At 37.4% G+C, this 25,101-nt stretch overlaps 1 protein-coding gene across 1 annotated transcript; it reads right to left on the bottom strand.

The window, feature by feature from the left end:
- Positions 1 to 111: 111 nt before the first annotated feature.
- On the bottom strand, positions 112 to 7,799 carry LOC137003652 (CD48 antigen-like). The gene is made up of 7 exons (XM_067363862.1): positions 7,691 to 7,799; positions 4,052 to 4,351; positions 1,724 to 1,999; positions 1,470 to 1,595; positions 1,256 to 1,296; positions 743 to 868; positions 112 to 576 (listed from the first exon to the last, which is right to left on the bottom strand). The coding sequence occupies exons 1-7, from the start codon at positions 7,743 to 7,745 to the stop codon at positions 424 to 426; spliced, it is 1,077 nt and encodes a 358-aa protein (XP_067219963.1). The 5' UTR covers positions 7,746 to 7,799; the 3' UTR covers positions 112 to 423.
- Positions 7,800 to 25,101: the final 17,302 nt, after the last annotated feature.

Raw genomic sequence — 25,101 nt, 5'->3', positions numbered from 1 at the left:
TACAAGATAAACAGAGACTTGTTCAAGAAACAAACTTTGCAAACCTATACAAGAGACAATGGTAACAGCTATATAACAAACTAATGGCTAACAAGAAACACCTGTGAGCAATCGAACAAATGAGCCAATGAGAATGTTACACATGACCAAAAGAACCAATTAGAACAAGATACAAGGGAAGCACATGACATGAAACCATGACTAAACTTCAAAATAAAAGACCTGAAAACTTCATGAAGAGTTTATGAAGAACATCCACTGGGACTTGGCATAAGCCCCCATCCCCCCACCACCACCAGCACCACCAACATACACACGACTCTGTTGTGTTCAGGCTCTGGTGTGGCGGCCATGCTTGACAAAGTATTGACAAAAACAGCATCTACTGGTTGCAGTGACATTTTTACATATATCCCTCCTCAGCTATGAAAGACCAGGTTGTCTCCCATGTGAGGATTTACACACTGCTGAATAAATCGTATGGTCTGTTTTAGTGAGTAATGATGTTTTTTGTTGTTGTCCTATTGTACTGTAGGTGGTGCTGGGCTGATTTTCTGTTTGTGCCTGTGCCCGTATCTGTGAATGTATGTATATACAGTAAATACATAAAAATTAGGCAAAGTTATTTCATTGGCCTTCTGATACATCACCAAACTATCTATCAATCTATTTGTTTGTCTAAGGATTTGTAAGAAAGTGTCTGTACAATGAAAAAATGTGAATGTCTTCTTCTATTTCTTACCTCAGGATTGGGCATGTTCTGGCTGTTTTTTTGAGTTTGTTTGTGATCTTCTGTAAACCCATAGACAGTTTGAAGATTTGTTGATCTCTCCAACGTCTCCAGGGGTCTTTGCTCTTTATTTTTTGGCTGCAGAACAAACCAAGCATTCAGTTAATCAACTCAACCAATGTCAAAAGGTACTCAGCAGACTTACTTCTGTTCATCTGAGAGTTTATCAGCATCCCTCCTCCACCCCATCTCCTCACTTATAGTTCTATCTACTTTTACCACACCGGGGGGAGTACTCTGGGTTCGGGCCAAATATCTGAGCTCGGAGCCCTCTCCCCGGACAGCACGCCAAATACGCATAACTTTACTCTATTTAATTATATCGATGTGTGAACTTGTGAATGGCTAATAGTATGTGGACACTGAATACAATTATTCTACAGCATAAATTGACATTATTTGTTAGGATTCATTAATTCAGCATTTAATATCCATGATGGCTGCACAAAATAATGTAAAGCTTACCTGAACTTGTGCATATATTGTATGATGCTCTTCTTGGACACCTAAGAGATTTAGAATAGTATCATTTTAAAGAATCCATTAACGTCACCACAGAAAGTTTAAGTGTGACTATTGCTGTGTGTTATTTGCTTTTCCCCCAATCAGTGACTTGAGTAGGCCTACCTATAATCATTACGAGGATACAGTCCTTTTTATTTCATTAAGACACAAATACCTTTTTTACTCCTCTTGTTAGAGCAGCATATTACAGAAACTGCAGCAAAAACCAACAGTGGAGCAACAGCGATGATCAACAGCCAATGAAGAGGAAAAGTCCTGTCATTTTCTTTGGGAATCTGTGCTGAAATTCAAGACATCACATTAACAATTACAGCCATCAGAACACTCATTCTCATTGAATTAAAGATACTTTTTTATATCGAGAATACATTTTAAACAAATGAATTATAGATGATGTAAGGTATTTACTTGAGGTGTGCTCATGAGGTGCACAAATGAGGTTAATCTCTATGGTGTCATTCTTCCAGCTGACTGGGTTGCTATAGTTACAAACAATTATGTTTTCTATACAGTGCAGAGTTAGAGTCTGCATTTCAAAAGATGTCACTTGCACTTGACTGCAGTTGTTGCTCTGGTAGCTGGTGCTGAGTTTAAGGACATGACCACTACATGTGACATCCACAATACAGGAGTTAACACTGATCGTGGTGGCGTTCCAGTTCAGAACAGGAGAATCCACTGGATCTAAAACATATTAAGACAGGTTAAAGGGATAGTTCACCCCAAAATGAAAATTTGATGTTTATCTGCTTACCCCCAGGGCATCCAAAATGTAGGTGACTTTGTTTCTTCAGTAGAACACGAATCATTTTTGTATCCAACCGTTGCCGTCTGTCAGTTCGTATAATGCATGTCAATGGGAATTCCATCTATAAGCGTAAAAAAAACATGCACAGACAAATCCAAATTAAACCCTGCGGCTTGTGACGACACATTGATGTCCAAAGACACGAAACTGCCAGCTGCCTTGAGCATCCGGAAGTGATCGCTCGCTGCATCAGAGCACGTTTCCAGACCTCACACACCGGATGCTCAAGGCAGTTGGACATAGTGGTGTATTACACTCAAAAAAATGATTCTAGCTGCTTGTTCAGTTTATTTAAATAAAATAAGCTGAACCAACACAAATCTTTAGTTTTTTACTTAATTGGCATTCGCACTCAATTGTATTATGTTAAATGAAATTAAATTTGCAAAATGTTAGGTCAACCTAAACCATTTGTGTTGGGACTACATGAATCATTTATGTTGCATTGATTGAACCAGGGCAGTGGATTTCTAGTTCCCAGCATGCTTTGCGTAGGTAAAGATTGGGACAGTAAATGTTGAACTTAAGTGCTGTTTAATGTGTTTTTTAGTAAATGGAAATACCTTTTAAAGTTTGAAGTTCAGTTATATTTGACATTTAAAAGAGTTTATGTTATGTCGATTTTTTGAGGTTACCATTATGCTGAAGTGTAGACCTTGTGGTTAGGCTCTAGGTGGCTACGTAAAACAAATTTATAATTTTCTCAACGAGCATTAACTGTGCTCAAGCCAGTAATGAGAAGTTCTTTATCTGATCATTTCTTGCATGCTATAAATGTTACTTAGCATATGAAAAGTGTTATTTTAGTTTAGTTTTTATAGAAATATAAATAAATTAGTTTGAGGGCCAGCACAAAATTTACACAGTCTACATATGGTCATCAGCTTTTCCCCTCTAAATGGTCATGAAACATGTATGTCTGTGTACAACAGCTACTCAAAACCTAAGCACAAGCGCACATCTTCACCATGATGGTAACAAAAAAACAAAAAAAACAAAGCACTGGTTGGATCAACAAGAATGAATTATGTTCAGGAAACATACACAGAATACGTCAAATGAAACTGGTGTGATCTCATTCAATTAGGATGAATTTCACTCATTAGTACAATTAACATGGCTTAAGTTCAAATAAATCAGTTCAACTGTGTGGAAATAGGTGTCATAATTGAATTAAGTTAGACCAACAAGTTATTTTTTTGAGTGTAGAGGTAAAAAAATTATATAAATACTGTTCGGTTTCTCTCACAAACCGATCGTTTTATGTCTTAGGACATAAATGTGTCGTCATGAGCCGCAGGGTTTAATTTGGATTTGTCTGTGCATGTTTTTTTGACTCCTATAGATGGAATTCCCATTGACATGCATTATACGACTGACAGACTGGAACGGTTGGAGTTAAAAATCATCATTTGTGTTCCACTGAAGAAACAAAGTCACCTACATCTTGGATGCCCTGGGGGTAAGCAGATAAACATCAAATTTTCATTTTTAGGTGAAGTATCCCTTTAGTGGACTTTTCAAAGAGCATGTTGCAGCTATGCATTGGAGTAAAGTAAATTTTCCAGGTGCTTTTCTGTTCCATTAATGGTGAGTGAGCAGACTTTCTATATGACTCTTTCTTAGATTATTTTTAGATCAAGTGAGCTGATTTCTGCTTTTCAAACCCCACAACAACCACTGCATCATGTGACAATTCTTTGCAAGTTAGCCTCACATTTTAATGTAAAAAAATAATAATTTTCAAATTTAATCTAATAATAATAATAATTGCCATTGCATGTTTACTTGGGATAAAAAAATTGTGTAAGTAGCTAATATCCTCCATATTCTGTTGTTTCTGCTGCATCATAATGCAGATTCTCTTTGAGATACTGATCTGAAAAGGTCATAGCAACCAAAAGAAAGAAAAATTGTCCAGTAATCACCTATAACTGATACGTTGTGTTCAACAACAGTCATTTCTTGTTGTCCAGTTGCTTTTGCAGTGTAGAGTCCACTGTCTGTCTTTTGCATGTTCTTCATTGTTAGAGAGAGGGTTTCAGTATTAAGATACACTCTGTCCTTATATAAACTGTGAGGTTTTAAACCTGATTCAGTTAAAAATCTGACTACATTTTCTGATTTATTATTTATCCACACAAATCTTCTAAAAGGTGGAAGTGTTTCATTTTTAATGTCCAGTGTAACAGAGTCCCCTGTCTGTAAAAACACATGGTTTCTGGATGCTGAGGAGAGAAACAAGAAGAAGAGATGTTACTTTTAAAGAGTGCATCATGCCTTTGGTTTATACGATTCATAGATTTGCTACATTTTAAACTTTTAACCATAAAACAACTTTTAACCTTTAAATGTTTATTATATAGATAATTTGTGAGCAGATATCAGGAAAACAGGCAAAATCCATGGAAAAGAGAAAAATGTCTTGTTGTGCATTTGGATGTCAGAATAAAAATGCGAAAAATAAAAAAATAGATTTTAATAATTTTTTACAGAATACCGTCATCAAAAACGCCCTTTGAAGCTAAACACAGATGTTTATGGTTGCAAACCATTAAAAGGACAGGCCTTACGATAAGAGTTTATTCAAATGTGTTATTATTATACTTCTAAAAAGCTTTTTATGTATTTATCAGAAACAAATTCATATACTTTTCAGAATACTTAAAATTACACTTATCTATACTTGACCTTTAATGACAGAAGAGTCTACATTTGGCCTATACTTGTACTCACTCTTTTAATCAAGATATACTTAAAAGAGTAATTAAGTATTCTAAGGATACTTAGCTTGTAGGGTAACACTTTATTTTAGATCTTTTATTTTATTTTAGGTCTTTTAACTAGTTGCTTATTAGCATGCATATTACTAATATTGGCTGTTTATTAGTATTTATTAGGCACATATTAATGCCTTATTCTGCATAACTTACCTTATACATTCTTACCTAATTTAACAACTACCTTACTAACTATTAATAAGCAGTAAATTAGGAGTTTATTGAGGGAAAAGTCATAGTTAATAGTGAATACATCATCCCGGTAGCACTTTATTTTACAGTACATGTACTTGGTACATATATATAATTATGCTGTAAATACAGGTAAAAGAGTGGTAACACAAGGTACTCAACTGACATGTATGCAAACAAATAAGAAACACTGCTATACTTTCCAATGATACCTACTTTGTACCTATAGACAAGTGTTGGGTAATAACAGGTGCTTACTTATAGTGTTTGTATATGATAACTAACAGACACAGTACTGTACTTACTAATGGTATGTACATGGTAAATATTTTGTACTTACAGACTAGTGTGGGTAATAACAGGCACTTATTTATGGTAAGACACATTACTGTACTTAGTGGTACAGTATATACATGGTATGTTGTACTCACGGACAAGTGTGGACACAAATAACGGACACTTACTTACAGTGTGTGCATGTTAACAAAAGTACAAAACAGAGGCTTACCAAATAGTGTTGTTTTCTCACTGATGCCATTTAAAAAAACAAAATTCTCAAGAAATAAAGTAATTGTTTTGCTGCACTTTGTATGTACTTTATGTAGTATTTTATGAACTGTTAATGCTAACAGTCCACATGTCCACAACAGTGCATCTTATTTTATAGTCCTTACTAATAATGCAAAAAAAAAAAAAAAAATTAAAATGCTTAAGCTTATTATTACAGAGGTTAAAGAGCTGGTAATTCCTATGTAATGTTAATGTACTAGTATGCACTTTATTTTACAGTCCTATTTCCATGTATTTACTATGAACTTACTAGTGAATAGTTAGTTAATGCGTAAGTTACACATTACTTAGGTTGGGGAGGTTCCTGTTATTACCCACAATTGTCCGTAAGTACTACATAGTTACGGTGTATATACCATTAGTAAGTACAGTAATGTGTCTTACAAGTTACCATAAATAGGTGTCTGTTATGACCCACACTTGTCCATTTAAGTACAATATAGTTACTATGTACATACCATTAGTAAGTACAGTAATGTGTCTGTTAGTTATCGTATACAAACACAATAAGTAGGTGTCTGTTATTACCCAACACTTGTCTATAGGTACAAAGTAGGTACCATTTATGTACCATTGGAAAGTACAGCAGTGTTTCTTATTAGTTCCCATGTACACACATGTCAGGTAAGTACCTTGTGTTACCACTCTTTTACCTGTATTTACAGCATAATTACTACATATGTACCAGGAAAGTACATGTACTGTAAAATAAAGTGCTACCATGTTCCCTATATAAAGTGTTACTGCTTGGGGTTGTGTTTACTCTTTTGATTGAGTAGCCTACACTGTCTTATAAACTTAGATGTTTTTGGCATCCCAAATAATAGATTTTTTTGAAAATATTGATTTATAATGAAAACAGATATATGTTCCTAGTTCTGAATATTTTTGTATAGCCCAGTAGTAGTGTATAATTTACTTCAAATCTACTTAAAACACAGTTAAAGATATATTGCAAGAATAAAAATCAATACCTAAATAGGAACATAGTATAATAAAGCATTTAATAGTATTGAAAGCATTATCGTCGCTTCATAACATCAAGGTTAAACCACTGTAGTCAGAAAGTGTCTACTCTTACAGAGGCATGATTTTGTGCTCCCTCACCAAGTGGCAAGTATTTTCTTTGCCTGCTAAGTGCAATTCTTATATTCGTACACAAAATTCTTAGGATGTTGTGAGCAAAAATAGTGCAGATGGAAACAATATGGAAAGTTATGAATATTTTTACTGCCATGAGGCATGGAAACACATTGCAGCTTGTACTGCTTTGAAATGGAAATCTAGCAGAAAGGCTAACGCTTCAAAGAGTGTGGGCCTATATTGGCCTCTGATTTGCCCATTGGCCTCTGTCCATCATGGCCTCCTAATCATCCCCATATTCTGATTGGCTTCATCACTCTGTCTCCTCTCCACCAATAAGCTGGTGTGTGGTGGGCGTTCTGGCCCAATATAGCTGCCATCGCATCATCCAGGTGGATGCTGCACATAGGTGGTGGTTGAGGGGATTCCCCCAACTATATATGTAAAGTGCTTTGAGTACCCAGAAAAGCACTATATAAGTGTAACAAATTATTATTAATTATTATAATTATTATATTGACAGTGTTCACCAGAATGCGCATCTTTATCGACTGCTAATTCTGCATTCGAACCGTTCATTTTCAAAGGAACAGTGTCATTTGATGGGTGGCAATCTGAATCCAAATTTGATCCCTTTGTTTCTGGTTTTCACTATTTTCTAGTTAATAAATCCTCTTTTGTTAGACATCATACGTTGTGAGTGAGAGCACATACATGCTGTGGCTGGCCCTAGACAGCTGTAAATAATTTATAATACAAATATGGATTACCTACTTTTTCAATGGATGTCATGTGATCTCTAATCAGGATGGTTTTGAATATTGTATACAAACATCTATCTAGCCAGTTATGGAAACAACAAACCTTTAAATATGAATACTGTAATGTATTGCACATCAGAAATAATAATTAACCATTAATCATGTGAGCAACTTTTCATACCTGTGCTGGAGATCAGAAAAGTCATGAAGAGCATGAGAAGGTGACTATATTCCATTGCAACAGACAGATGGAGTCAATCCTGTGGTAATACAGCACCTACTTTTCAAAAAGAAGTTGTTCGTTTCGTCTTAAGCACTCAATGAAACTTATTTAAATGGTCTAGCCAAGAAATCTCAAACTGCATTGTAATGTATATTATAACATATTACAAAAACTAAAAGTAATGTAGTAGCCTATGTCCGTTGTTCTGCTCATCAAAAACTGAACTCAAACTCAAACTGCCCACAGTGGTGCTAGCATGACACAAACCCCTCTAAGAGATCAACAAGGAAGATCATACTGCCTTATAGTTTTTTTTTTTTTTTATAAACCACTAGCCCTTAGCAGTGTGTGAGGGCAGACCAAAGTAGGCTGCACTTGTCAACCTATCAAGATTGTTTTCAAACACCTATTAATTCTCACCTCATGATCTCATATGTTTGCTGTGCTTTTTCATCCCATTGCTTGGACATTAATAAGAACATTAACACATAAACACATGACAAAACAACCATATATGATTATCAAAACGTCAGCTTGAAGGTATAAGGTACAAGTCTTTTTCACATGCATCAGAAATGATACACAGTAGGACACCATATAAAGAATGTAACCGCAGGAGTTTGCACAGAGAATACATTAGAAAAGCTCATGGTTTCTCAGCACACGCAAAAAACGCCTCATAAACCAGACTTAGAAGAGTCTGGGTTGTTTTTTCTACTATGCCAGTAAGTATTCTTTTATCTTCAACTTTGCCTTACATTGAGGCCTGTTTAGCTTTTAGACAGAGAGAGAGCGAGAGAGAAAGAAAGAGAGGGGTGGGAGAGATGTGGGTGAGACAGATCAGATAACTGAAGCTGAAGCCCACATATCCTTCCTCTTTGAGTATAAGGACACCTGCTGCTGTAGAGAGTGGTGCATAAAAACTCCTGTGATAGGTCATCTGATCTAATTTTAAGAAATGGTCAATGCACAGCTGTGGCTTTTTTCTTTTGCCTCGCTATATTTTCTATAATTAAACTTATAGGTTTCTTAAGTGGGGGTCTTTTTTTAGGGTGTTGTGCTCCCACACAGAAACTAATCTTGTGATCTGAGTTTCTCCTTATTTGTACTTCCTTCCTCTATCTTACTTCCTCCTTATAATCCCCTGACTGACTTGAGTCACCATGAAATCAAAATGGAAAATTATTATTTTGTTGTTGTTGGTGTTGCTGTTTTTTGTTGATTGTTGTTGTTGTTTTGGAATATTTGTAATTTTTTATTTATTTATTTTGTATTTCCCATTTCCTGTGTCTGTCATTTTTAACCATGAAGAAGCCAAGTGTGATTTTTTTTTTAACAGGTACAGAGCTTTATTTACACATTTTGATTTTCAATACTTTTATTGTTCAGTCGACCTCAAACATCAAAATGTGAGTTAACTCAACTTGAAGATAATCTTTTTTAATCTTTTCTTAACTTTATTTTTAAGGCAGCAGCTGAAATGTTTTATAGAGAGATGACAGTGGTACTTTTAGAGAAGTGATGAAAAAGTGATTGCAAACGTTTTACCAGATTCACATACCAATAAAATGTGCAACATTTTACTACCAAACTAAATATAATACCTCATTAATTAAATTTACAATGAAATGTTTTCCTCGAAATCACGATTTCAGGGCACATGATGGCATACAGATGCTGTATCCAAATTCAGAGGCTGAATCCTTCGAAGGCCAATTGCGTCATTGCAGTGAAGGCTCCTCCAAATGTGCCCTTAGTTTGTGGTGGAATGAAGGAAAAAACAGATGGATCCTTTGTAGTCCATTTAACAACACTCAATCTGACTTCGTTCCCCTTTGAAGTCCAAGTCATTCGAAGGATGAAGCCTCTGAAATGGGACATAGCCTTAGCCTCAAATATACCATTCCATTTCCAAAGATATTGACAGTAATGGGTTAGAGTGGAGATAGTGTGTGGATTTAGTGTGCATTAAGGGCACTAAGCTTTGGCACAGACTTTGGACAGCCCTTCGACTTTAATTTTGGTAATTGATTTCTGCAGTTCAGTAGCATTTCATGGATACAATAACAAAAAGCATTTTTATAATTCAGATGTACACATCAGAGTAGAATACATGCATTTACATTTATGATATCATTGACAGGCGACGCGATGACACGGGCTGTTACACCGGTTGAAATAGCTGATTTCTCTGGATTTAAACATTGTTGGAAACATTCAGGATAATGTAAGTCCACAAGTCATCAAAATATATAACAATGTGTTAGTGATTTCTGGATATTTTCATCAAAAAATCTTACATATTGTGCCTTTTAATCGAACAATACAGTTTATTTTTTTGTTTGTCTGTAGCTCAAATCATAATTGCACCCAAAAGCAAAAGGAATATGATCCCAGTAAGAGAAACAGATCCTGTGGTTGATCCATGACTGCTTGTTCCTAAGAAGAAATTGTAAGAATCTGTCAGTTCATAATAATGAAGGTAATTTTTTTTTTTTTTACAAAAAAAGTGGAGATTTCATCTGCATGATGAAAATTTTTGAATATAGCACTGACATTAAATTAGTTCAGAATGTGCTAATCTGAACACTACAAAATTGTATCCAACCATGAGTTGAAGTGCCATTGACTTGCTTATGATTGTTGAGTAGATTAAGGTTCTGAATTCTAAATGTGACAGCAAAACTCCCAGATTACTTACCAACAGTTACAATGTATAGACCAACAGTAAAATCCCGTTCTCCAATTGCTCTTGCTCTGTAGATTCCGCTGTCTGCCTCCTGTATGTTCTTCAGTGTTAGAGAGTAGTTTCCAGTATTGAAATCCACTCTGTCCTTGTAGGAAGAGTGAATTTCTACTGATTTTTTTTCAAAATTGTATGAGACTACAACATCTTTATTATTATCTTTAAGCCATTCCAATTCATCAAATGCTGTCTCATCTACGTGTTCTTGTACATGCAGCTCAACAGATTGTCCTTTCTCTGCGTCTTTTGCTGATTGTTGGATTATGTCACTGGATACTGTGGGGAGGAAAAAGCAAGTTATGACAATGTACAGTATTGTTGAATTTAAAGAGGACCTATTATGCTTTTTTACATTTTAGTGTGTTGTGTTGCTGTTTTAGCGTGAAAAAGGTCTGTAAAGTTACAAAGCACAAAGTCACTGTAAGGGAGTTATCAGTAAACATTGCCCTAGCCATATCTCCCTGTAGCCCAAGTCTGATTGCACACTGAGGCTACACGCAGGGTTGAGCCTGGTCAGTAGTACCAGGATGCGAGACCTCCTGGGAAAATGAAACGCTCAAATCATGACATAAAACTGTTAAAACAGTTAAAAATATTGCTGCAAGCAGCAATTAAGGTGCAAAAAGAGGGCATAATAATTCATGCAAGCATGACTTGGAGCATCAGACCAACTGCAACAATAAGTAATTCAAGACATATAGATGATTTTAGTTAAAATGTTTAAGAAATCCTAACACAATCACTAGTAAAATGATTTAATGGTTTATTATTTTACACCAACATGTGGTGCTGTTAACACACTGATGTGGTGTGGTGTGGTGTGGTTAGTGTGAGGTGACAATGACACACATAAAGTTTAGGGTCAATATATCAAAGCTTTGCAGAAAAAAAGCCTCAGGTGTAGTTTGGCATTATGCCATCAAATTAATTGATGAGGTATATGAAAACCGGTTTGTCGACACAAAATACATAACTTTTTGTCTACACGGTCTGAAGATGATCTGACTCGAATTTGGTGAAAGTCTGAAAGGAGTTAGAAAAAGTAGGGTTTTTTAAAGAAAATCAAAACGGTGGACATGAAGTTATAGGCTGACTATGGCAAAATTGGTATCTATATTCTCGGCATGACCCAAGGAATCAATTAAAGGGATAGTTCACCCAAAAATGAAAATTTGATGTTTATCTGCTTACCCCCAGAGCATCCAAGATGTAGGTGAATTTGTTTCTTCAGTAGAACACAAATGATGATTTTTAACTGCAACTGTTGCTGTCTGTCAGTCAAATAATGCTAGTGGATGGGAACTTCTACAATAAGAGTAAATAAAACTTGCATAGACAAGTCCAAATTAAACCCTGTGGCTCGTGACGACACATTGATGTCCTAAGACACGAAACGATCGGTTTGTGCGAGAAACCGAAATGTCTCGCGCATATACTTCAATGAGAGCGAGACATCACTGCCGTTGTCAGAGCGCGATCAGACCAAACGAATCGAGTGATGAATGCAGTTGGACATAGTGGTGTATTAGAGGTAAAAAAAAATGATATAAATACTGTTCGGTTTCTCGCACAAACCGATCGTTTCGTGTCTTAGGACATCAATGTGTCGTCACGAGCCGCAGGGTTTAATTTGGATTTGTCTGTCGTATTTTATTTACTCTTATAGTCCAAGTTCCCGCTGACTTGCATTATACCACTGACAGACGGCAGCGGTTGCAGTTAAAAATCATCATTTGTGTTCTACTGAAGAAACAAAGACACCTACATCTTGGATTGGCTGGGGGTAAGCAGATAAACATCAAATTTTCATTTTTGGGTAAACTATCCCTTTAAGTCAAAATAATCCAATAGTCAAAATTAATCACAAACTATCAGCATTTTTTCAGACCACCAGGTGGCGCTGTCTTGATACTTTTTCAGTACCTTCTGGCAAGGTGCCAATGACACTTAATGAGTTTCATAATGATACACCAATGCATTCGTAAAATAAAGCATTTTGCACTAAAATTCAAAATGTTCGACACCCAAAATGACCGATATGAAAGACTCGGCATGCTGCACCGAATCTAAAGGGACCTAAAGAGCTTCTTTTTTTTTCTTCTTTTTTTTTTTTGCCAAACCGTTCAGAAGTTGTAGCATATTCTGAAACTGTGCAGGTAACCTCAGATCATGGATGTCATAACACACACCAAGAATGGACTCAGTCAGCTCAATCAAGGTCTCAGTCAGCTCCCGAGCTCATGAATCAGTAGGCCTATATTGTGTACATGAATTCAAGCCCTGATAAGGACAGTAAAGGACACTGGCGCACTACACATTGAGACACTGATGACTCTATTTCCAGCCACATGACAACATCTTCATTGTACAACATCACTGCTGGTATTTATGAACAACAGCAGAACTTATATCTTTCTGATATTACTTGTAATGTTATTTATTATAAATACTTTGCTTGTTACATATTCGTGCAACATTTCGGCCATAAAAAATATATAAATGTAAGCTAGATTATGTTCATTACCTCTCTAGCTATGTATGTTTATGCTGAAATACAATAAAATAATGGTTTGTATTTTAAAGGGAACATAGTGAGCATCGATGCTCCCTGGTTTTCATGGTGCATTGTGGGACTTTTTAGGGAGCAAACATTTCAGTGCACTGGAAGGATTCTGTGATAGAGTGGTGCAGGTATGACTTCACTTTGTAGGCCAAAACAAAAGCGAGTTAGCATTTTAGCACTTCCGGTTCCATTGTCCCAAAGTCAATGGTTTTTTTGAATGGGATTTTGTTTAAATGACTGAAATAAGATTTATGGTGAACACAAGCTCAACACAATTTCACATTTTACCCTATGTTTTTAGATAAAAACTGAAAGAGTTGTTGGAAGCTTAGTAGTGGTGACGTTGAAGTCGAGCGACCATGGTGTAGTCCGTTTATTGCCTACCTTTAGCGTTTTACTTCTGGCAACTGCATTTAGGCTTCAAAATTCATAAAAGTTGTGTTCATCTGTGATAATTATCTTGATAGACAAAATGCGTAAGTATCATAAACTTTTGTTGATCACAGAGCTTTTTTTTTTTGGTGATAATCCAAAAGCCTATGGGAAAATCCTATTGGTTTTTAATCAAGGTAACCAGTGTGATGCTAACTACCGATTGGCCTATAAAGTGACGTAATCTGTACCACTCTATTGAGACATCCCTTAAAGGATTAGTCCACTTTCAAATAAAATTTTCCTGATAATTTACTCACCCCCATGTCATCCATGTCTTTCTTTCTTCAGTCGAAAAGAAATTAAAGGTCCCGTTCTTCGTGATCCCATGTTTCAAACTTTAGTTAGTGTGTAATGTTGTTGTTAGAGTATAAATAAAATCTGTAAAATTTTAAAGCTCAAAGTTCAATGCCAAGCGAGATATTTTATTTAACAGAAGTCGCCTACATCGAACGGCCAATTTGGACTACATCCCTCTACTTCCTTCTTTAATGACGTCACTAAAACAGTTTTTTGACTAACCTCCGCCCACAGGAATACACAAAAAAGGGGGCGTGGTCTTGTTGCGCTCCCACGGAGAAGAGCAAGAGTTGCGTTTGTAGAGTGTGTTTGTCGCCATGTCGTCGAAACGCTGTTATTTTCATCCCGCAGTCCAAACACCTTTGTTTGGCCTTCCCAGGGACGCTGTACTTAGAGATCAATGGTTACAATTTATGTTTAACTGGGTTCCTGAAAATGATAATTGTGGTATCCTTACTGCAATAGTTAATGTTGGACTGCAGTGCCCATAATGGCCATAATGGACTATGTTTATGTATATGGCTGTGTGGCGAGGGGGGCGTGGTTCAGCGAGGTCTGCAACCGGAGAGAATAGCGGGAGACGCTTGGTAAGTGAGTGGGTTGGATACAAATCACGAACACCTGTTTCTCATTCCAGTGATTGGCGCGGAGACAGGTTAAAACGCCGTGAGAAGCAGGAGCGTGTGAGAGAGAGGGGAACTGTTGACTGAGTCGAGTCGAGGTTCGTGGAGTGAAGCCCTTGTGGATGGTGTAAACCAAACTTGGAAAGAAGCCCTTGTGGATAGCGTATGCCGAACCTGGAGTGAAGCCCTTTGTGGATTGTTTATTTTCGTTGTTGTGCGTTGCACAGTCCTTCTGTTGACATTCAATAAAGACTCAGTCAGCAGTTGTTCGTCGTCCCTGACCACTTCCTTCCCCACTACGAACTTAAATCTACTACAGGCTGTTTTCTGTATGAGGTACTCTTCTGAGTGAGTGCTAACGTTGTACATTTTCTGTCACTGCTTGTGGAGATTAAAGAGTTCAGTCTCTCGGGAATGATTGTCACCACAATAATCCACACGTAAAACTATGTGCAGCACACGTTATGGTAAGAGGCGTGACCTTTCCGGGCAAGGAGCGCTCTCGCGCTAAGCTGCTGTTGAATCACAACACAGGAACCGCTGGCACAATCAGAACTCGTTACGTATTTCTGAAGGAGGGACTTCATAGAACAAGGAAGTCATCAGCCCGTTTTTATGACAGTGGAAACAGCGTATACAGATAAGTAAATTATGTGAAAAATATTGTTTTTTTACACGTGAAACATGAACACATGTTATATTGCACACTATAAACACAATCAAAGCTTCAAAAAAACACGAAAAACGGGACCTTTAAGGTTTTTGATGAAAACATTCCAGGATTTTTCTCCTTATAGTGGACTTCAATGGCCTCCAGACAGTTGAAGGTCAAAATTACAGTTTCAGTGCAGCTTCAAAGGGCTTTAAATGAAACCAGACGAGGAATAAGGGTCTTATCTAGTGAAATGATTGGTCATTTTCAGAAAAAATACAACTGTATATGCATTATAAACACAAGTGATCGCCTTGCACGTGCTTCCGCTTTCCGTATTCTTCAAAAAGCTTACGCTGTATGTCCTACGCCTTCCTTATTCTACTTACGGAATGAACGCAGCACCAGTAATTTTGACCTTCAACCATCTGGAGGCCATTGAAGTCCACTATAAGGAGAATAATCCTGGAATGTTTTCCTCAAAAACCTTAATTTCTTTTCAACAGATGAAAGACAGACATGAACATCTTGGATGACATGGGGGTGAGTAAATTATCAGGAAAATTTTATTTAAAAGTGGACTAATCCTTTAAAATGGCAGACTCCTTGATAGCGCCCTGACTACTGAACTACGGAGGTGACTGAGACACACCCCCAGTTTGGTATGAATATGCTAAAGCATCACGGAGATGAAGCATTACATTCTTTCTGACGTACTCTTTGTCAAATTCGTTCACGTGTTATTTGAGAACAGTTTGACAAATCAACTTGAATTCCATAACTTTTTGTCAGCATGTTTGAAGATGGTCCATTTCAATTTTTGTTTCTAGCCCTTATGGTTTAAAAGTTATTAACATAAACATGAGTGCACATTTCCTCTATCTGTGTGCCAAATTTCACAACTTTCCCACAAGCGGTTCTATGGACTTAGACTTAAGCAGAAAAAAAATACCTTCGGTGTTTTCCCATAATAACAAACAAGTTAATAAAAACTGCCTTAAGCCTTACCTTTAATGCAAGCTATATATTTGTTGAATAATTTGTGAATTTTGACTGGGTTTTGTAATGTTTGAATAATACATGTTTATATTTGGGTGTTTTTTATTTAAGCTGTTCCTATGTGAACAATTTTCAGAAGCATTATAGCAGAGTAATGGTACTACACTGTGTGCAGAATTATTAGGCAAGTTGATTTTCTGATCATATTTTTTTTCCAAGCACAATTGACCAATTCCAAACCGCATCAATCTTAATAACTACTATTAATATTATATTTAATCATTTATAAGTGATATATAATTGTTCATGAAGGCTGGAAATGAAAAATGCCTCATATTCAGGTATGCATGTATGATCAGAAAATCACCTTGCCTAATAATTCTGCACACAGTGTAAAGCTCAAATAAATAAGCTAGAATTGTGGTTCAACTTAATGATCATTAAACATGAAGTGATTTTTAGGTAGTTGTTTTAGTGGTAATAAAAAGGCATGAAAACATGATACATCAAATCTTCTTGCTTTCAGATATATTTTCAGAACCAAATCACAGAAATCAAAATTGTTTGTTAATCAGTAAAAGACAACAATGTTTCTGGATAAGAATTAAGAATCTAAATATTGCCTTACACTGTCTTCATTTAAAAAAAAATATTATATAGTTATATCATTAAATATTAATCAGTAAGAATGTACTTTGAGTAGTATACAGGGTCTTGGTACCTGTGTTGGAGTTCAGAAGACACATCACAACGAAGGTGAAAAGTAGATGCGTTAACCCCATTTTAACCCATCAAGTAGCTTCACGCTCACACTTTTATCATCAGACTCAGAAGAGGAAATGTATGTCAAAGTGTGATGAGGAACTCATTTGCTTCTAGTTTTGTTTTGTAACCGGTCTTTCTTTTCTCCTCCAGCCCTTTTCATGCTCTTAAACTAATATCTCTTAAGTAGCTTCAAACACGTTGACACATCAGCACTGTCACTTTTTACAATAATGCATAAATTGTTGTAGAATTTTCATAGTAATATCATTTTGATGTCAGCTTTTAGAAAGCCACATGACTAACTGTGCACAGTTTTACAAACAAAGTGGGACAGATGTCATTTCCACTGGTTTAACATGGCTAGTGCAATATAAACCAAGCAATATGTTGCCAGGCTTGAGTAGCAGAGGTGATGTCCCCACCCAATGTTCAAATGGAACTATTCAGTAATTTCAGATGGAACATAAACTCTCTTTTATGGTATTTTCACATCCTTGTAGATGCATACCATTAGCAGCTTAAAAGACTTAAAATGCCCACAACCGCTAACTTTGTTCTCTTTCCAGGAAAGAGTGATTCTTGTTTCACTAGACTGAAAGTAAAGTATGTCAATGGTCAGCTAATCTGAGGTAGTTAGAAAAAAAATTTATGTTTGTCAAGAACACAACTTCAGACAGTTTCTCATTATTAGGCATTGGTAAACGATGGTCTTAGAAAGTGTAAAGAAGCAATCATTTGCACACAGCAATGAGGAATCATTCAGCATGTAAGATATTTCATTTTCATGTTTACATTTGTCTGAAGCTCATATAGTATACATATGTTGTGGCTATGTTTGTGCACTAATGTGATTATTTCCAAAAACAAGAGTAAGGACTTAATCTCAGTAAGAAGTTTACATGATACAAGCAAATCTCTTCACTACCATTTACACACAATTTTCATGATGCTATTAGCATCGAGAATACTTTTTGTGTGGAAAAAACAAATAACTTTATTTTTGTTTTGTTTTTGCGCACAAAAAGTATTCTTAATGCTTCATAACATTAAGGTTGAACCACTGTAGTCATGTGGTCTTTAACAATGTCTTTGTCACCTTTCTGGCCTTGAAAGGTGTAAAGATGTTGACCCATGTGTGGCTCAGAAACCTCTTGGATTTCATCAAAAATATCTTAATTTCTTTTCTGAAGATGAATGAAGGTCTTACGGCTTTCAAAATACATGAGTGTGAGTATTTAATGAAATTTCATTTTGGGGTGAACTCAGTAAATCTACTTTAAAGGAACACTCCACTTTTTTGAAAATAGGCTCATTTTCCAGCACCCCTAGAGTTAAACAGTTGAGTTTTACCGTTTTCAAATCCATTTAGCCAATCTCCGGGTCTGGCGGTACCACTTTTAGCATAGCTTAGCATAGTTCATTGAATCTGATTAGACCATTAGCATCTCGCTCAAAAATAGAAAAAAAGTTTCAAAATTTTTTAAAAATTATTTAAAACTTGACTCTTCTATGGGCACAATACTCTTTAACCCTCAGGGGTCTGAGGATTTTTGGGACCCTGGAGAAGTTTTGACATGCCCTGACATTTGTGCTTTTTTCAGTTGTTCATAAACATATTAATGGAAAAAGTGTCATTACACTGTATTCAGCACAAACTAGGCTACAATAATATGTGAGGAACATGCATGTACATGTTTGTGTTTTTGAAGGAATAACATTTATGCGTGATTATTGAAAAAACAAAAACCTTAAGTCACTGAAATAAAGCCAAAAAATATATATTAAATCTTTGTTCACAAGACTTCTGGGTATTTGAGGTTGTAGACTAGAGTTTTTGCTTCAAAATGAGGCAAACATTATGCTGCCTGCTTGTTCATATAAAAAAATAGAGATATTTAAATTTTCTAAAACATCTTTGGTCAAGAAACACAGTATGCGTGGAGGCGTGAATCCTCATGTATAATGTGTGATTCTCACCTGAGAAGACAAAAGAATCACATAATAATGACCTGAAATTACTTGTATATTAATGAGGCCTTTCAGTCAGGTAGGCTGTGAAAAAACCCTCTGTGATCCAAAGATACAGAAAAAATGCCTGAGCACTAAAGAAGAATAAGCAATCCAGGAACTAACCGAACTAACAGAGGACAGAGATCGCTAACTATGGTTATTCAAAACACTTTTCAAGACAATAAATACACGAGTGAGACGATGAATGCATGTATTGACTCAGAATTTGCGTCTGAATAGCGCTGACTCCGTGGGCGTGGCCGCATTAGCGAATAATGAGCTGAATCATGGATATCTGACATGGCTCTTTTTTCATACAGATTACATAAACACAGAATGTTTGTTTTCGATTTGACTTACATGATTTAAAAACTGATATTTCAACGTTTTTTTAGACAAGTCTAATTTTTTTGTGATTAGTATTCACTTAGTTACAATTCATTTTCTGAGAATTATCAGATCGGACTTCCTTCAGAGGGAGACGAGAGATCATGCGTCATGTTAGTTTTCTTTATTTTACAAAAAGCACAACATTTTGTTTTTACTCTTGAGTGTACACAAATAAAAGAAGATATTCCACAGATTAAAATGGTGTATAACTCTTAACTGTATGTGTAACATTAATGGAGTATTTTGAGTCTCTTTCACACTGGTAAGAAAAAAACCGCAGTGGTATCGTCTGCGATACCTCAGACCTCAGAGTGTTAAGCAAGAGGAGTACAGCGTACACCATCATGCACTAAAGAAGGCCCCATTGGCCTACAACCTCAGCAGACACATGGCATCAGCTCGTGGCAGTGTTCTAGGACAAAGCCAAACTCCAGCGTGATAGCAAAGGAGGCCTGTGAAAGCCTTTGACTCATGAAACACACGGCGTCAGCTAGTGCAATCACGATTCACCCATGGTGAAGAGACATACAAAAAACCCACACAAAGCTGTGCCAACATGCAAACCGAAAGGAGGCCCTGATGAGGGCCTACAACCTCCATGAACACATGGCAACAACCAGTGGTAACTTATGACAAATGCCAGCCAACAGGCCAGTACTCGAAAGACCCATAGGTAGGAGAAGTACACACTACGCCACAGAACTCAACGAAAAGCCTGAACTAAGGCTTATTCGTACGGAGGGGGCGTGGCCAATGGTGGCATGTGTCATAAGACATGACTCAACCATGGAAAGAATCTAGATATAACCAACCCAGCTGGGCTAACACAAAGGCTACAAAGGAGGCCTGGTAAGGCCTACTACTTTTAAGCACCATGTGGCGCCAGCCTGTGGTCATAACAGGGCCAATGCTCAAAGGGGACCAGTTCTAGATCCTACATGATAACTGTGGGGAACTAGCTACAGAACCTGAGCTTAAGCCTACACATTCCAACAGGCAATGTACATATAAATATGCTATCACGGTCCAAGGAAGGCCTATAAGGCCTAACACCTCAAATAACGTGAGCATAAGCCTGAGGCAGTGCTAAAAACGTGAGCAAACTAGTGATCGTAAACCAACAGCGCCCAAAACAAGCTGTATTAAAGAGAGGCTATAATAAAGAGCCAACAATCTAACAGCAAGTGTAAAACAGCTGCTGTGGTCATGATCGACTGAGGGGAAGTCGAGAATATACTATTCTAACCAGAATAGGACTCTCTACACTCACCCTGAGTGTGCAATCCAACAGGTGATGCACTCAGTGAAACACAAACCCTAACCGGGGAATACAACAAAACACCACGTTCATAGACAGAGGCTAGACACAGCCTGCTATCACAAAAACAGGTGTTAACCTGTGGCAGCACTAGAGTAAGCTCACATAAATATGTAGGGCTAAAGTCTAAGAACCCCAAAGCAAAAATGCTTTGAACACACATGCCATCCTTACAAGGATAAATGTTTTTCACAGGACAAATCTGACATTTGTACTGAAAACAAAGCATGAAGGGTTCTGAACAGTGAGGCCTAGCGTAACGCGCAACTTATCTCCTCAGAGATAAGGGCCTGCCACCTGAGAAAAACAGCACCAGGAAGGCTAAAAGCAACCTAAACCTTAGCTGTTGATCTGACTAATGCACCTACATACAAAAGTATGAAGGGGAATATGGGCAAAAACGGCCACCAACTCCCTCAGGAGGAGGCCAGAACTAGGAACTATACAACCACAAGGGGATAGTAAATAACAGGAGAATGTAAACAAACAAACACCTAACCTAGCTTTAGCCTAACCGCTAGCTAAGGCCTGTTGGGCCAAGCAAAGCTTGGGCTTCATCTAGAAACCTACAAATATGAGGAGAAATGAAGCACTGCAAGCAAACAGTGTCAGGCGGCCGATAAGCCGTCCTGCACACAAATAACTGAAGCACGAGAGCCAACTCAAACCAAACTAAAGTATTAGCTGAGAAGCTACTCTAACATAGGAGGCTACAAAATAGCAGCCGAAAAGCGGCCTGCATGTTTTGAAACTAGCCAACCTAATGCTACAGTTATTTTGCCCAAAAAGGCCCCCTCTAACTTTACTGACTACATGCTCAGGAAAGCTATAGCTACAGGAGAAACAAAGTCCACACTTTTTATAAACATAAAAATATGGACCCAGCTTACCTCCCAGCGGCTCGTAGAACAAAGCCTAAAGGCACTTTCACTATCAAGCCAGAAGGCGGCCTTAGAAAAAGGCCAGCCGACAGCTTAACTGTAAAACACCTGAGCAAGTAGAAATATATATACATATATATTTACGGGAGGTGAAATAAGAAGAGGAGAGAGGGTAGATATAAATCGCCCTAAAATAGCTGGGGAATCGATCACAAACGCAACAGTGTTTACAATCGATCACCCATTACTCTCGTTTCTTCCTCCTCCCGTCTGTCTGGCTCAGATCCAAATCTGAACTACCAGGGGTTTTTCCATGCCCCCTATCTCAAACGCGGAGATCAGGAGATAATGAAAAGTCTATGGGAGCCGCAATATTCATGGACAGAAAGGAACCGTTCGTTGAACTGTCCGCGTGCGGCTCCTTTCTTAACGCGCACTCACGGCAGCTGCAGCCTGCCGAAAAGCGCGTCCCAAAAACACAGCGGCTCACATACCCAGCAGCCAGAGGAGCGGTCATAGCGCACACGGGGCTACAAACACAGATGCAGACACCTCCTCCATCGGAAAGAATGTCAAACGAGAACAAAGCGTCCGAACAGAAGAGATGCTCGCACTGAATAATAGACAAACACACATAGATGCCGCCCTCAAGCATCGTCTATGCGTTCGCTCCTCTCAGACAGAAAAACGTGTACATCAAGTGTCAAACCAGGGGACATGGATGAACACATTCTCCTGAACGTTTGCAGACAAAAATAAGTCATTTCCTACCGGAGTTTGTGAAACAATGGCACGAACAAAAAACAGTACCGAAAAGACGAAAGGATGTTGGCTGCTTCCCCAGGCGGTTCGCGCCGTTTGGCGTGATAGGCTGTCGCCGGCCAATAGGATTGGAGTGTTGTGATTCTTGGCATTTTGAACACGAGTCACGAGTGACTTTCCCCATAGCGCGATCAGCGCAGAGTTGAAGTTCCCTTTAAAAAGGGAGCCAAACATGATGATAGAAGTTGTGATTCAATCACAGTAGGTGAGGCATCTTTATGAATTTGATAATCATCTGCACATATTATCATTGTCTTCACACCATGATACCAAGGGATTTATTTCCATTTTTACTATCGTGAAGACATAATACTAGATACAATGTTTAAAATGTTCTTAAATGTTCTTAAATGTTTGAAAAGCTTGTGGGCAAAACTACTCAATTCTACAATATAATATAATATATTATGGTGCAGACGCAACCTCCTCATCTCATTCTGAAGTTTTAAAAGTAAATATCATTTAATTCAAATTTTTATAGAACTAATTTGGTGTGTTCAGGTGGGTCAGACCGCATGTCATTCACTTTTAATTTGTTTTTATATATATATATATATATATATATATATATATATATATATATATATATAAATTGTGCACTTTCAGATTTAGGGTAATATAAAGTATTAACATATTTACCAAAACATCTAATAAACAAATATGTGAGGTGCAGAGGTTTTCAGCTGTTCTGGACAAGGACTGCCCACTTACCACTTAGACAGAAAGAAAAGTGACCAACCAGTTTGCCTTTTAGGGGTGGGTTTATCTGAAAAGGACTGGATAGAGTGGGTCATTTTGCAACTTGGGTGAATTATAACCATTTTAACCAATTAGAAATGAGCTAGAGTAGAAGACTCTGTGTGAAAATATAGGATTTACAGGACAATTTTGAGGTAATACATTTTATGTGTGCCCATTATTTGATATGTAATCATGTTAATTTGACATTTAACATTTTTGTAGCTATGTTTTAAAAAAAAATTTGAAACATGTATGATCAGACTGTGGTGGTTGTAACTTCTACTGGACCCACATAATTCACAGAACAGGGCAGTTTATAGGTTACATTTGCCACACACACTGTCTGTTATGTTCATAGTTTTGTTAATTTATGTTTAATGTATTTCCATATTTGTTTCCTTGTTTGCGGTTGTGAATTAAAATCCTATTTATATAATTTTGAGTTCAAATGTCTAAATGTGTATTTCTGAGCTAATTTGGAATTGAAATTGGGGTTGGCAATGTGAGATGGCATAGTATTTATTTTGACAACAAGTTGCTTATTTTAGGTTTGTTTTATCAAACTATCTGTCTTATTTTTAGTGAGATCTGGCAGCTAAACAGGAGGTTAATGTTAGTGGTTGGTGTGGATTTGAAGGAAGGCAAAGAGTCCAGATGTAACCAGTATAAAATTTATACTGTTAAATATATATATCGTTAAGTAGAATTCACATAAAATTGTTCATTTATATACCTGATGTAGCTGCCTGATAGAGTTGTCAAAAGTACTGACTTCGGTACATTTTTGGTACTGAAATTTTAAAAATGTGGCGCTTTGAGCGCTGTTAAGTGGATTCATAATCTCCTCTGATTGGTCATTGTTTTCACATCTCATCAGATATGTCTGTGATTGTCTCTTTAATGATCAACGCTGTAAAAATGTTTTAAACAGTCATAAATTATGCTTTTCACCAAGGGCTTACAGAGATACACATGGGAGCATTTGAAAACAGGCGTCTATCGCGGACAAGTCTACTGATAGACACCTGCTTTCAAACACTGCCTCTTTCAAAACTGTGAATAGCGCAGTCACCAGTTACATGTGGTGCCGTGATCCAGATGGGAGTTAGGTTTAGGGGGTGAGTGTACCGTAGGCCAGTAAAAGCTTTTGATTCAGTGTCAAAACATCTTCTGAATGAACCTTTGGTACATTAAGTTTTAACTAGAAATGTGATACGAAGTACAAAAACATCTTCAATGAAAATTAGCTACAGTATTTGAATATGAAAATTACTTTTCTTGTCATCACAAAAATCAGCATGCGGTATTGTGTTTGCCTGTTTGTGTTGGGAAAAGCACTGGATGATCCATTGTTCTAAACTAGACTTTTACTTTCAGAGAATATAACATGTGGACTGAACCTTTACATCTCATTCTGATGTTTAAATTTTAACAGAAGTAAATCTGTGTTCCTATAGAGAAAACAATACTTCAACCTGGTACTTTGTAAACACAACGTACTCGGTTACTAACGTAACCTCGGTTCCCTGAGATACGGAACGAGTACTGCGTATGGGGAAAGGTCTCCCTTTTTCCCCGCTGCTGAAGCCTTTTTCAATAACGCAGTGTAACTGCACCGTCATTGGTTCACTCATAGACAAGTTGTTGAACCAATGGCGGCGCGGAATAGCTACGCGGCCTATGGCGACAAAGCGCGCGAATGTTCCCGCCGAAATGGGCGGGGTTAAGGGCTATATAAGCGGGCGTTTCGCCATAGGACTTCAGTGTCAATCGACTGAAGCGACGACCCTGAGCCGCAGCCTCGTGGCACGGCAAGTGACGCAGTACTCGTTCCGTATCTCAGGGAACCGAGGTTACGTTAGTAACCGAGTACGTTCCCTTTCGATACTTCACTTGTACTGCGTATGGAGAACGAATTCAACCACGCCGTGCCACGGCTGGGAACGATATAGCTTGCATTTGGCCAACCAAAAGGGGGCCAAGAAGACAAGCAAGAAGGCAAAGCCTAACGGAACCCATGGTTACACTTAAGGAAGATACTTCCTGGGATGGAGTGAAGCGGAACTCGTCGGAGGCCACTAATCACACCGAGAGAACCCGAGCTTGTAAGGTCGGGACATCGAGATG

Source organism: Chanodichthys erythropterus, chromosome 16, assembly GCF_024489055.1.
Source record: "Chanodichthys erythropterus isolate Z2021 chromosome 16, ASM2448905v1, whole genome shotgun sequence".
NCBI lineage: Eukaryota > Metazoa > Chordata > Actinopteri > Cypriniformes > Xenocyprididae > Chanodichthys > Chanodichthys erythropterus.
The sequence above is the reverse complement of the archived record's forward strand: the minus strand, read 5'-3'. Positions and strand labels throughout refer to the sequence as shown.